This window comes from Amblyraja radiata, chromosome 32 (genome assembly GCF_010909765.2).
Source record: "Amblyraja radiata isolate CabotCenter1 chromosome 32, sAmbRad1.1.pri, whole genome shotgun sequence".
NCBI lineage: Eukaryota > Metazoa > Chordata > Chondrichthyes > Rajiformes > Rajidae > Amblyraja > Amblyraja radiata.
Genome location: NC_045987.1, coordinates 19,148,248 through 19,163,522, shown reverse-complemented (window position 1 = coordinate 19,163,522; position 15,275 = coordinate 19,148,248). Strand labels below are relative to the sequence as shown.

Below are 15,275 nucleotides of genomic sequence, written 5' to 3'. Positions count from 1 at the left end.
TAGTGTAGGATAGAACCAGTGTAGGGACGATTGCTGGTCAGTGTGGACTTGATGGGCCAAAGGGTCTGTTTCCATGCTATTGTAAAATAAAAATGATTTTTGGACTAGAATAGAAGCACCCGCTGAGTAGATAGTTAAATGCTCATTCTATGCCTTCCCCTCGCATGGTTCCCGGTTGCTAATTGTTAAATTGCTCAGAAAACCAGAAACATGTGCCATCACATGAAATTGCATGTGGTTTGTGACTGGTTATACTTAAGAGTACATTTTTTTCAGGGAAATCAATTGTTTATACCTCATTATCTACCAATTACATTATCTTTTAAAAAAAAAAAATTTTTTTAAGGCTGTGGAACCAGCAAAAGTATTAATTAATATAACACTTAAACCTGAAAAGCTGAGTGAAACAGATTTAATTTGGTTTTAAAGCAGCCTTCATAATTTCAGCGCTTTCTATTCTGACATACAGGATTGCTAGATGTTTATCAAATACATGTTTAAACATTTATTCTTCATCTAATTCGTGACGTTGTCTGAAAAACTATGTTTTTACTATCTGCTATTCTGAAATTAGCATGGTACATTTAATAAACGAGTTATTGCCAATCTGTGTTGATTCTTCGCCAGAGGGATACATTACTAAAAGGCACTGCTTCAGTCCACAAAATGCAAACTGTTTAGGCGATTGCTTTCAAAAGCATTTCCATGCCATATAAAATTTTGTAAAAGTATGGAATTGCCCATCAGGTTGAAACAGTCAATACACCCACCATTTAATAAAATCCTCTTAGCTTTTTAAAAAAACATTTTAATGCATTCTCTATGACTGAACAAATTGCAGAGTTGTGGATGAGGCCGTCCATCACACAAACTAGCCTCTCTCCTCCACCCTCAAATCCACTCCACCTACACTTCACTGAGCCTTGTGAAAGCGGCCACAAAATCAAGGACCATTTACGTAGCTAGGGCATTCTGTCTTCTCCCTTTGGGCAAAAACAAAAGCTTGAAAGGACATACCACCAGACTCGAGAACAGCTTCTTCCCTGCTGTTATCAGACAACTGATCGGTTCTCACACTTAGGGTGTAGTTCCAATCTATCACGTTACATTCTTGCACTTTTTTTATTTGCACTCTCTCTGTATCTGTAATGCCGCAACATTACACTCTGGTATTTTTCTCTTTGTCTGTTGTACTTGTGTATGGCTCGATTGTACTCGTGTAGTACGATTTAACTGGATAGCATGCAAACATCTTCACTAACAATACACAATAATAAACCAATACCAGTTCCATGAACATTGAATGGACATTTGTTGAAGCCTTGAAAGAAATGTAATGGTTCAATGGAAATCCAAAAGTGCGTTGTGCTTAAGGTCTGCAGAGGATCAGCATAAAGTGACAGACTGGTGCTGTGCAGTGTCCAATGGCACTGCCCACATTCAATACAATGTAGATCCAAAAACCTCCCCATAAACTCAAGTGTCAGTTAAATTATTTTAATAACATTTGTATACACCGACCATAAGGATGTCTGTGGTACACCCGGTCCCTGGGGCTTACTGAAGACAAATACATGATCAAATTACTTCCATCGCTGAGGGTCTGGTACTGCTGCATCCTTCACCAGTTCCAGAAGAACAGCCTGCTGCCGTATTTGGCAGGCTGCAACTCTCCATCTATGACTGGGTTAGGCTCAGGTCTCGGCCTCGAGTGGTAGACATCCTGGGGAATTGGCCGGTCTGTCTGCACCTTGGTAACCTGTGGAATACAGAGCAAATCATGATCTCACTCCGGGGAGAAACGCAAAGTCACACACAATCACAAACTCCTTTCTCTTAACGTATGGAGAAGGAAGCAGGAAAGCATTCACTTATTTTTAAATCATTTCAAAGTAGTGAATGTGGAAACTATTCCTTCACCACACCTCTTTCATGCAATGACAGTTAATCCTCTCAGATGAAATGTGGATTAAGATTGATGACGACTTGTCACATTTCCTCCTTTTAATTCCAAACCACAATAACTTGTCAGTCAGATCTCTGTAGTTAAGATTGTTGCTGGAAACAACTTAACATCCTTCAAACCAAAACTTATTTGATTAAAGTGTAAAGCAGCACCAAGGGAAAATATATCTACACTAGAGTTAAAAAAAAATCCACAGTACTGTCCGCACTCATTTTATAATAGATCAGGATGGCTAAATATCCTCATGTCTTGAGGAAGGCATTTATTATGAAGATCAGGTACATGCCAATCACAGCTATAATAGTCAACTTCTGATCTAATGGCCATTTTATTCAGATCAATACCAAACATTTTTTGAACCTTGTAAAAGAAAATATTATTACACCTATAAAATCCTCCACGAAATCTGAGCCAACGTTCTTGCAAAACTAAATTTTAATTACAAGGGGTTACATTTTGTTATTTAACAGTATTTTTGCAGCTCACGAACTGATTGATTTATAACCAAATGCAAACAATGCCATCTTTTTATGAGACAAAACATACAATTTATTGAAATGTTTCAACTCTTACAAGAACTCTTGCATAGTTTAATAAAGTGCTATTGTGAATTATTGCCAAAGTACAACCAAAATTTCTGAAACAGTCCATCTACTCCCAACGCCAACATTTCAAAGGAAAGTAACAAATTCAATGCCCTGTAAAATTCTCCAGAGATCTTTTACACACAAAACAGCTGTGAGAGGATATTCTGCAATTTATCGAGAAAACAGATATTAAGGAAAACTAACACCCTTCTGGTTTAAGGTGGAGAATATTGCAGAAGAACAATGTTGAAACTGTGCCAAATTTCCATTCTATGATTTTCACCAAGATTTGCTTCCAAATGTATCCAAAATATAAATATCCTTTAGTCACACCAAATACAACATGTACTCCCCTTTGACCAACATGCTTCGTATGACCAGAAGTGGTGCCCTTCTGCACCAAGCATAGAAAACCACTCCAATCTCACGTCTTCCTAAATAATTTTCCTTAAACAGTCTCAAAATTTTAGAATAATTGAAAATCTGAAGGATCCAAACAGTTAATTAGTTCCTCTTCAGAATTTGCTCAAGTGAACATACCCTGGCATTTGTGAATTATTTTGAACTGGGCAGGCTGTAGTTAGCATGCATTCTGCGACTTCCAAGAAGAATGAAAAGCTATGGATCATCCCATCCCACTCCCGTTTTCATGTTTATCTAAACTTCTGATTGTTACTTGTTGCTATTTAAGTTACCGACCCTTTAACAAGCCAGTGTTATGGTCTGGTTTTACGCACTAGAACTGGGCCAGTGTAACTTTCTCTCAGAGCTTTTTTGTAATTTTTGTTCGGTGACTAATAATTGCAGATTTGATACAAAATGCTGGAGTAACTCACTCTTCTTCAGATACAAGGTCTTGATCCGAAACATCACCTATCCTTCTCTCCAGAGATGCTGTCTGTCCCACTGAGTTACTCCAGCATTTTGAGTCTATCTTTGATTTAAACCAGCATTACAGTTCTTTCCGACACGCTGCGCAGCTTTGATACTTCTACAATGCTCAAAAATGACAGTCAGAATGGCCAACTGAGTGATAAAAGATCACTAGTTATCACAAACCCCAGTGCACACCCATTTCTCCCACTATTCTACCCCTTTCACCCACCTCCATGCTACAAACCCCCCATCCCTTTCCATCTACTCCCTCCCTCCAACTTTACATTTCACTTTTCCCTCCAATCAGACACTTTTTCCCATTCTTCTCCGGCCATTGCCACTTACTCTACCTATCTGCCAATCTAATCCCCCTTACTTGGTTCCACCCATTATTTGCCAGCTTTGTCCCACCCCAGCCTTTTTTCCTAGCTATCACTACAACAATCATTCTGACTGAAGCATTGTCCGTCTATTCCCTCCACAGATGCTGCCTAACCCACAGAGTTCCTCCAGCAGTTTATCTTTTGTTAAATATTCTAGATTGTTTTGCTCAAGCATCTGCAGTTCCTTATGTCTCCAATACAGTAACAAACCTTTTATGTAAGGAATGGTAATTTCAAGTAGTTTTTCAATATTCATATAATAATGGGAATACTAGGATTATTAAGTCCTTAATAAATAGGATTATTTAGGGTGGCACTGTGGCACATTGGTGCTGCCTTACAGCACCAGCGATCCGAGTTTGATCCTGACTACAGGTACTGTCTGTACAGAGTTTGCATGTTCTTCCCGTGACTGCGTGGGCTTTCTCCGGGTGCTCCGGTTTTGTCCCACACTCCAAAGACGTACAGTTTTGTACGTTAATTGGCTTTGGTAAAAATTGTGTTGTCCCTTGTGTATACGATAGTGTTAGTGTACCAGGATTGCTGGTCGTCGTGGCTTCGGTGGGCCGAAGGGCCTATTGCCGTGCTGTATCTCTAAACTAAAGTAGAATAACATTGGAATTACAAACCCTTGCACTTAGAATTCAAATCACACTTCTGCAGTTTACTAATGGTCAAAAAATAACAATCAAAATACCAAAACAATCACACCAAACTGAACATGAAATGAATAAAGCTTAACAACATGAAATGAGGCAAGCACCTTGGCTGGGTGCCCGTTGCCAGCTGTGAGAAAAGCAGTTTTGCTCTATTAATGTCAAGTTCAGTTGTAAGGAAGACTGTTTTGGCAAATGGTGTACAAGTATGTGCAGCTGGCCAAGAAATACGGGACTCGAGGCTGCTGGCGAGATGCCACGGTGCCAACTTAAAATGATTGAAATATTAAACAAATGTCAGATATATACCTTGAATTTCTGAAAGTCTTACACTAGGCCACATTTATAACTATAGGAATATTAATTTTATGCAACAGCTTCAGCTAAGGAGTTAAAAAGCAATGCAGACCTGAAAGCAAGCAGTCTCATTACAGCTCAAACACAGCAAATGAGGCCATGATTCATATTGTTCAAATCAATGTAAATTCGCGATTTTCTGAGATTAAGTTTTCCCCATATACAATTCTTGATTCTTCTTTGCAATCCATGGGTTTGCAAGAATTTTGTTTAAATTTGCAGCTTCAGACATTTTGTATAACCTGAACAAAACACCTGTCAGTAAAATACATCGGTAATTATCAATAAAAGCATACAAGCTGAATCATTGATTTTTTGGGGGAGAAAAATGCTGAGAGCGCTATTATGACCATGACCCAACTGTTCGGCCAAATAATATTTTGTGGCTGCTTGGTTAACAAGTAAAACGGCTATTGTATGTGCCCTTTAACAGATACACAAAATGTTGCAGCAAATGCACTTCCAGAACATTCTAAGCCCCGAATATTAATTCTGCGTACTATTAAGATTTAATACTCAGATGGGGAGCAGTCCCACAGCCCCTCAATATTTTAAGCTCAGATGCAAAATCTAAAAGGAATGCTGATTGTAATTAATCCAAGCTATCAAGTACTGAGCACAACTTGAAACACAAAAAAAGTCTTCTAGTTATATTAGATGAAAAAGCATTAAATACCCAGAAAATGGAAAACTTACAGTAAACATAAACCATCACACAAACCAACCTCCTTTCCATTGACCATTTATACCTCATGCTGCCTCGGCAAGGCCAGCAGCATCATCAAGGACAAGTTGCACCCTGGCTACTCCCTCTTATTCCCTCTCCCATCGGGCAAAAGGTATAGAAGTGTGAAAACACACACCACCAGATTCAGGGACAGTTTCTTCCCATCTGTAATCAGGCAACGGAACCATCCAACCACAACTAGAGAGCAGTCCTGAACTGCCATCTACCTCATTGGAGACCCTTGGACTTGCTTTGATCTGACTTTACTGGCTTTATCTCGCACTAAACGTCATTCATATACCTCGGTATGCGTGACAATAAAATGAAGCAGTTATACTGTATTTGGATCCATAGAGATGCATTGATTGTATTCAGAATCCTAAAGTGTAGGCATCCTGATATGCGTAGGTGTACAAGCCCAAATTGTGAGCAAGGTTATTTGACCATGTGGTATTACACCAAAACTTAATCTCCCTTCTTTGATATCTACAAGTATGTGGTAGCAACAAAGTAGACCATGATCAATGCCATCATTGAAAAGATGTGCAAAACAATATGGTACATATTTAGGGCAAGAAGTCAGTTGGGAATTGAAGAAGACCTTCACCCAGAGGGTGGCTGAAATCTGGACCACTCTGCCTTAACTTTAACTATGATCCACCAAATAAAGTGTATAGTTGATTCTTAACAGTTAAGTATGCAACATTTACTTTGCACTGTTACAATGTTAATTCTGAAAGTCTTGACAACATACTCCAGAAATTAATCTTAAAGTTTTTGTACAATGAAAGGCATGCCAGAGGGCCATGACAGAGGGCATTGTGAATAAATTAATTTTGATAAAATTGGCAAATTGGAAAGATCACATGAGAAATCCAGACTTGATGAAGCCACATAAAGTTGTGATTTGTGTTCCTCCAAAGGGAGAACACCGAGATCTGTGTACAACAAACCAAAGTTAAAGTAAATAATCCAAACCACACGCCATTTACTCTCCCCGTTGGATTGCGATCTTGTCGTGGTCGGGGAGCTTGTGTGTCTCAGTGACCCCTAGAGCTATGCCAGCGGGAGATTCATCTCCTGTTAGGGTTTCCCATGCTGGACAGGTCGAAGGGTAGAGGCGAGACGAAGAGCGATCCACTGGTCCTCCAGGTTGGAGGTTGAACACAGGGCTAACAACCCTGTCTCGTAAAACAAATATGTTACGGAAACAGCGACTGAAGGAATCAACTCTACTGAGAGGAGGACCTTCGTTGCTGCCCTACATGCCAGGAGGCATAATAGGCAGTAAGTAAGTAAGTAAATATACGCCATTTACTATCAAGCCCCATCGACAAAGAAAGCCTGTCAACGGTGAACACATGGAACTATAGAGGAAGTAAGTGACCATCAAGCATAACAGGACTAATTCAGTTGAGGGATTAAATTAAGCAGGGTATTGAAGATGCTGATGTGAGACCTCTGACAAATCCAATGTAAAGTTAACTGACTTTCTGCAAATGTCAATTGCTCCCTCTCATAAGTAAATGGAATTTTGAAGCAAATACAACATTGCAACGTTACACTGTTCAATTCAACTAACAATTAGAGAGATCCCAACCAGAATGTAATACTGACAAATTAGTGTTCAGTGGAACCAAAACCCATTGTTATCAGGCAACTGAACTGAATCATCCTACCAACAATTAGAGAGCAGCCCTGAGCTGCTATCTACCTCATTGGAGACCCTCGCACTATCTTTGATCAGACTTTACCTTGTACTAACATTATTCACGTTATTCCCTTTATCATGTATCTGTACACTGTGGATGGCACAAAAGGTATAGAAGTGTGATGCATTGTCTTTCTGCTGACTAGTTAGCACACTAAAGCTTTTCACTGTATCTCAGTACACAACAATAAATTAAACTATACTAAAAGAATCCAAGTACAAATCAAATGAAATTAGTGGCAAAAGTATTTTAAAAAGCAGGAATATTTAGCCAGTACATTGAGGAGTCAAAATGTTATCCTGATGTTCTACTTTGCGCCAGTTAAACTGCCCTTGCTGCAGCATCTACAACTCTACTCAAAAAGCTATATTTGGAATTCATAACCAATAATATTATGAGGAAATTTGAGAGTGCAGAAAAGTTAAGCATATAAATTATGAGGCTTAGATATGATGGACAGTTAACTTTTTCCACAGGGCTGAAATGTCAAAGACTAAAGGGCACAGTTTTAAGGCAAGAGGGAACAAAGTTTAAAGATGATGTGTGGGGCAAATTTTTGTTCCTCGTGGAGTGGCTAGTGCCTGGAACACATAGCAAGGGTGGTGATTGAGATAGGTTAGAGAGTGACATTTAAGAGGCTTTTAGATAGGCAGATGGAAAGGAAGAGAGACGGAAATATGGATCACGTGCAGGCAGAGGAGACTAGTTTAACTTGGCATCATGTTCAGCACGAACATTGTTGGCCAAAGACATGTTTCTCTGCTGTAGACACAAAATGCTGTAGTAACTGAGCGGGACAGGCAGCATCTCTGGAAAGAAAGAATGTGTGACGTTTCGGGTCGAGCCCCTTCCAGCTTTCTCTGCTGTACTATTTTGCATTCTATGATTGCATGAGTGAGATATCTAATCCATAGTGAAGCTGCAATCTAAAATTAGAGCACTATTAAAGTATATTAAATACTAAATTGAGTTAATATATATATATATCCATAAAAATAGGAAACAATAAACGAATAGCAGACGATGATTGTGCAAGGAGTGGATAATTTAGCAAGTTGAAAAATTCACCAGATATTCAGAACATTTGGAATGCTGGACAAAGGGTTTGAAAAGCTAAAACAGATACAAATCATTGAACTCAAATTATTCATTTTGCACTCAAAACAGCAAAATCATTTGCATCAACGACTATTGCAAAAAGCTGCAAAAATAACATTATTTGCTCTACCAGTGGAGGTGGATCCAGGCTGTAAAACAGCCTACAAATCAGAAACATATGTCAAAAGGAAACTTATGTATTGGTTGGAACAATGATCAGAACAACTGAACAAGTTGGATCTTTGGAACATACTGATGCCAGGAGTACTTTATAGAGATACAAGTCCTTATTACCGTTAAATAAATCTTTCTCAATAAACAAAAGTCTTCAGATTATTTGAAGTTGAAATAGCCTACTGTACCTTAGAGAGTTCTCCTAGATCTGGACGAACCCAGCCCAGTTTGTCCAGCACACAATTATCGAATGCTTCTTGTTGCTTGCGGCAATGGCGAAACTCTTGCTGATTGGTATAATCAATGCAGGTCCAGTACTCTGTGAAGGGTTCAGCACAATTGCTCTTTATCTTCCTAAAAACAATTGCAGATATTAGCAAACTATTTATGAATATAAGCCAAAACAAAATAGCATAACATGCGAATTGGTACTATCGATAGCGTTGCAAGATAGAGCCGTCTAACGCTCAGAGTTACAATAGAGAATAGGTGCAGGAATAGGCCATTCGGCCCTACGAGCCAGCACCACCATTCACTGTGATCATGGCTGATCAGTGCCCCGTTCCTGCCTTCTCCCCATATCTCTAGACTCCGCTATCTTTAAGAGCTCTATCTAACTTTCTCTTGAAAACATCCAAGGAATTGGCCTCCACTGCCTTCTGAGGCAGAGAATTCCACATATGGATAAAATAAACGTTTAGTATTTTTTCCCCCATGGAAGGCTTCTACAACTATAGGGCATAGACTTAAAGTGTGAGGGGAGAGATTAAAGATCGACTGAGGAGCAACTGTTTCCACTTAGAATGTAGGCCATATCTTGAATGAGCTGCCAGAGGAAGCCATGGAAACGGATACAACGATTACTAAACAAGGCGCATGGACAATTATAGGGATAGGAAGGGTTTAGAGGGATATGGGCCAAATAAGCTCCGTATGCCAACTTGGTCAAAGGGCTAATTTACATACTCTACCACTCTACTATCATGACCTGGAAATCTAAAGGAATAAGGCATTTGGGATAGGCGAGGAAAATGGCATGGATGCAAGTCAACACGATCTTGGTGAACAGTGCCATCGGCTCCAGGGAGTTCAAACCCTATTCCTGCTATTTATTTTATTATGACCTGCACATCATTAAAAGACTTTAATTTTAAAGATTTCCCTGAATTTTAAACCATTCTCAATTAAACTATTGGACATATGAGACTGTGAAGCTGGAAATCTTAAACTGAAAATTCTCAGCAAGTCAGCAGAGGGAGAAAGAAGTTTCAGAACTGATGCATGTTCAACCTGCAATGTTTCTCTCTCCGAAGATTCCACCCGATTGCTTAGTACTTTCTCGGAAGCTATTGATTGCTATATGGTAAATGACAAATCCTTGGAAACATTGATGCAGAGGGATCTTGGGGTGCAAGCCCACAGCTCCCTTAAAGTGTCAACATGAGTGGCAAGGGCAGCACATGGTACACATACCATTAATTGGTTATGCACTAGATATTAAAATTGGCAAGTCATGTTGCAGCTGGACAATAATTTGGTTGGGCCACATTTGGAGTACTGCACACAGATTAGTTATCACACATTACTGGATGAAGGCTTTGCTGAGTGTCCAAAAAAGGATTCACCAGTACACTGCACGGATTAGAGTGTATTAGCTACAAGAAGAGAGTGGACAAACTTGGATTGTTTTCTCCGCAGTGTCAGAGGGTAACCTGACAGAATCACAGTGAACTCCGATGGACAATGTTTTCTTCCTAGGGTAGAAATGGCAAAACCAGAAGGCATGGAGAGAATTTAAAGATGTGTGAAACAAGTTATTTTTTAAATGCAGTCGCAAAGTGTTGCTCAGGGAGGCGAGGGATACAGATATGATAGTAAAGTTTAAGGGAGATTTAGATATACATGCAAGCAGTCAAGGAATGCAGGAATATAAACCATATGTAGGCAGATAGGATTAGTTTAATTGGCCTCGTGGTCGACAGACATCTTGGGGAAATGGCCTGCTCCTGTGCTGTTGTATGATATTAAAACAAGCTGCATGAAATCAATGAAGATCAAACGTGGCATTAAATTAATAAAAACTCAGTAGATCCTGTATTCCTGCTTTAAGTTACAAGGCTTTGAAAAGCAGATATTTTTCTTGTGCAAGTGATCATTGAAAGAAAACTTTAATAATTAATCACAAAACTGTCTATGCTCTGTATTGCAAAGCTGCCTACAATAAATGGCAAGAGATATTATGGCATTAATGTAAAGATCATTCCCCTCTTTAGCCGGGATCAAACCTTAGTTTGTATAAAAAGGATGAAAGTCAAGGGAAACATTGACAATATTCACTGTGGGAAAGATATTCTTTTATTGTGATATACACCAGGGTGCAATGATATTCCTTGTTCTCACAAAACCATAAAAGTGGAAATGGTAGATGCTACAATAAATACAACAGCAGAATTGTGCAAATATTAAAGGGCAATCTGAAGCAGTGCAAACAAACCTGGTGCGATAACAGAATTACTGACTGAGGTAAAGTTAAGAGTACAGGATAGCACCTTCTGAAGTGTGAGAGAGGTCTGATAACATGAAGATATGTCTGGACCTCCAGTCAAGAGCAGAGCAGTTACTATTGCAGATTGAGCAGCATCCCATCAGAATACTTTCTGTGGTCATCCGTAGAGGTTTGAGAAAATCCTCATGAACAGGCTGAATCTTTTCAGATGCCTAAAGTAAATACACCCTTACACATTTTAAATCACATCAGTGTGAATGGACCAGGTTAGGCTGTTGGTGAAATGGATGCATAGGAATTTGAAGCCACCAACCATCTCTATAACAGCTCCACTGATAAATAGAGAGTTGTATTCTCCACCACCCACCCTGTCTCTCACCACCTCTTTTCCCATTAGGGGATTTAATCCAGGTCTGATATGGAACTTGTATGATGCTGGAAGAAGCCGGCCAGTCAAGCTGCATCTGTGGAAAGAGAAACCAGTAATGTTTCAGGTCAGCAACCTATCCATGGACGCATAACATTGACTGGTTTCTCCTTCCACATATACCGCTTGACGAGCAGAGTTGCTCCAGCAGCATTTTGTGTTTCAGACTCCAGTACCTGTAATTTTATTTGATTCCTTTGTACGCCTTTCCTCAATTTTTACACCACCAACAAATCCATCATCCCTGGCGTGACAAAGCCAAATTTCATCATTTATGGGACTTTATTGCTGACAACCTGACCCTTCAAGTTTGGCAGCCATTAATGGTCAATTTACAGCAATTGTGACCCAAAGTTTTACACAAGCATTACATTTGTTTTATGCCAAATATCATTTTTTTTTAAATTCGCAGTCCTATTACTTGCTACATTCAAAGATATTCTGCACACTGGCACCCAGGTGCTTCTATGCCTGTACACTGTATAGAACTGTTCCATTTGTCTATACTGCAAACACAAAAGATTGCAGATGCTAGAATCTCGAGCATAAAAAGGTGCTGGAGGAAATCAGCAGGCCAGCAGCATCTGGGTGGGAAATGGACTGATGCCAGTTTGGCTTGGGACCATTCTACAGCATCTATATTGCATTATTGTTTATAAAATTTCACAATACTTTGCATAAAATTTCATCTGTCGTTTGTCAACGACCCAATGGCCTCCAAATCACTCCGCTCATTGTGCCAATTATGATTAAAAGTGGATTGGTTTGCAATCACAAAGAAGGAGTACCAGCGCATATGCATTCTTAGAAGTTTAAAGAAATTCAGCAACATATTGGTGAAGCAGCATTTGGAGATTTGCATTCACCCTACTGTAGGAAGGATGTTGTTAAGCTGGAAAGATCACAGAGAAGATTATGAGGATGTTGACAGGACTTGAGGGCAAGAGAGGTTGGGCAGGTTAGGATTTTATTCCTTGGAGCACAGGCCAAGAGATGAGCTTTTACAGGTGCATAAAATCATGAGCAAGGGGATAGGGTGAATGCACATGTTTACAGAGTAGTGGAATCAAGAACCAGAGGACATAGTTTTAAGGCGAGAGGGGAAAGATTTAATAGGAACCTGATGGGTACCTTATCTTTTTACAGAGGGTGGTGAGCAAATGGAAAGAGCTGCTAGGGGAGGTAATTGAGGCAGGGACTATAACAATATTTGTTTGGACAAGTTCATGGATAGGAAATGTTTAGAGCACATTAGGCTAAATACATGCAGGTGGCAATAGCATAGATGAGGCATCTTGGTTGGCATGAGCAAGTTGGGCCAAAGGGACATTTCCATGATAAAGGACTCTAAATCTCTGAAAACTAAAGCTTCAACAGATATACTGTAGACAGCATCCCAACTGGTTGCACCATGGCAATTCAAATATGCAGGTTGCAAATTGGTGGACATAGCCCAGTCCATCACAAGCACAGCCTCCATCCCCGGAAAGCATCCACATGAGCAGCAGCATCTATCATCAAGGATCCCCACCATGCCCCTTTCTCGCAGCTACCATCAAGGATCCCCACCATGCCCCTTTCTCGCAGCTACCATCGGGCAGACGTAACAGAAGCCCGAAGTCCCGCGCTACCAGGTTCAGGAACAGCAAGAGACTGCAGATGCTGGAATCCTAACCAAATCACAAAGTGCTGGAGTAAATCAGCAGATTATGCATCATCTGAGACAACGTCGAGTTCTGAACAAGGGTCCTGACCCGCCAAGTGCCTCCTGCATTGTGTTCAGGAACAGCTACTTTCTTAGAAGTATCAGGTTCTTGAACCAACCTGCACATCTCTAATTCTCTAAACAACCAAACATCACAGGTCACTTCCTGCACTACTAAGGACTTTGTTTTAGTGTCATATTGAGTCTATGTGCCTGCGCTGCTGCTGCAAGCAAGATGTCAGAGGTCACTGTGAATAAAAAATATTCTATAAAATTGGTAACTTACCAAGATCTCTTGAGAAATCAAACTTTTGAGAAAGCTGCATTCAAGACAAAGTAGCAATTTGTGTTCCTCTGACAGGAGAACGGATTAGACTACATGACAATCCAAAAAATCCCAAACTACTGTTATGCACCACGAGCTTCATTAATGTAGAATCTGCAGATCCTTCACAAGACTGTCTACTCAGAACCCATAGAACTGGAGTGGAAACAAGCGACCCTCAACCTTAAACGGTCTGCTTCAGCAAAGGCAATGGAACATCCTGCAATATAGGACAGACAAATTAAACAGGAAGGTACACAAAAATGCTGGAGAAACTCAGCGGGTGCAGCAGCATCTACGGAGCGAAGGAAATAGGCAACGTTTCGGGCCGAAACCCTTCTTCAGACCGTTGCCTATTTCCTTCGCTCCATAGATGCTGCTGCACCCACTGAGTTTCTCCAGCATTTTTGTGTACCTTCGATTTCCAGCATCTGCAGTTCCTTCTTAAACAGGATGCTGGGGATGCTGCAGAGACACCCGACAAATCAGTTGTCATTGTACCTCTACCTCAATATGCACAAATGACAATAAACTTGAACCTGAACCCTGTCCAGCTGCATTCTCCAACATGCACAGAAATGTTCTTAAAGAGAATCAAGAGTAAAGAGCTGTCATGACAGGTTGCACATAACAACCCGAGTATGAACACTGACTTCTCCAATTTCAGGCAACAAACCCAGTACACATATTTTCCCACGATTCCACCTACCTATATCGCTCCTTCTTTACATTTCACTCCGTCTGACAACCCTTGTCTCCTTTTCACCTCTAGCCTTTCTCCATCCATGTGCCATGCACACCCCCCCCCCCCCCCCCCCCCCCCCCCCCCCCCCCCCTCCCCCCCTCCCTCCCCTCCTCGCCCATATCCATGCTCCCCAGAGATGCTGCCTGACCCACTGAGTTACTGCAACTTGTTTTAAGAACCGGCATTTGCAGTTCCTTGTCTCCACACTTATCCTTCGCAACATTTCCAGCTTTTAAGCCATCGTTTAATCAGTCTGACGAAAGGACCCAACCCGAAAACGTCGTATGTCCATTTCCTCCACAAATGCTGCCTGACCCGTTGAGTTCTCCAGCACTTTGGTTCATTTTCGGTAAATCAGCATCTGCAGTTCCTTGCATCTCAATTTTATTCCAGTACTCTGTATTCCGCTCGAGATTGCTGCATATGTAGTTCCTTGTGACACCCCAGTGATGTTGCCCGAAACCCGCATGTGTAAGGCACTAACACCCCAGGGCAGCGGCAGTGCAAACTCCGGGCTCTGCCAGATCCAGCCCATTGGCTTGGCCGCGGTCTGCGCTGTACACACCCCTGGGCTCGGGTACCTGAAGAAGTCGAGCGCGCACTGGTTGACCTTGCGGCCCTCGGACAGGCAGCGGCGCGGGTCCTTCTCCTCCCAGCGGCACAGCATGAACTCCTTGTTGGGTTTGTCGCACTTCGAGCCGTAGTGGTGAGCCGCCGCCTTCAGCACGGCCGAGGACACGTTGACCTCCTGCACGTTCAGCTCCTGCAGCGTCGGTAACTCGACCGTGGTCATGGCGGCTGCTGCTCTGCCTCTCCCACCGCCGCTCGGCTCCCTTCAACCGCCCGCGCTCTAGGCCGCAGCCGGCCCCGAAGGTCGCCGCAACACGCATGCGCATACCCAAGAACCCTCCTTCGCCGGCATCTAGTCCCGCCCCACAACCTCTCTGATTGGCTAATTCCTGCTCCCATCTCCCAATACTGCGTTCTGATTGGATTGAAACGCTGTCTATCACAACTGGGCGGTTCTTTGT

General features: G+C 41.3%; 1 protein-coding gene across 1 annotated transcript; it reads right to left on the bottom strand.

The window, feature by feature from the left end:
• Nucleotides 1-1,481: 1,481 nt before the first annotated feature.
• ndufa8 (NADH:ubiquinone oxidoreductase subunit A8) lies at nt 1,482-15,136 on the bottom strand. Its single transcript, XM_033048618.1, has 3 exons — nt 14,826-15,136; nt 8,725-8,890; nt 1,482-1,759 (listed from the first exon to the last, which is right to left on the bottom strand). Exons 1-3 carry the CDS (start codon nt 15,035-15,037, stop codon nt 1,622-1,624), a joined length of 516 nt encoding a protein of 171 aa, XP_032904509.1. The 5' UTR covers nt 15,038-15,136; the 3' UTR covers nt 1,482-1,621.
• Between the last annotated feature and the right edge of the window lie 139 nt (nt 15,137-15,275).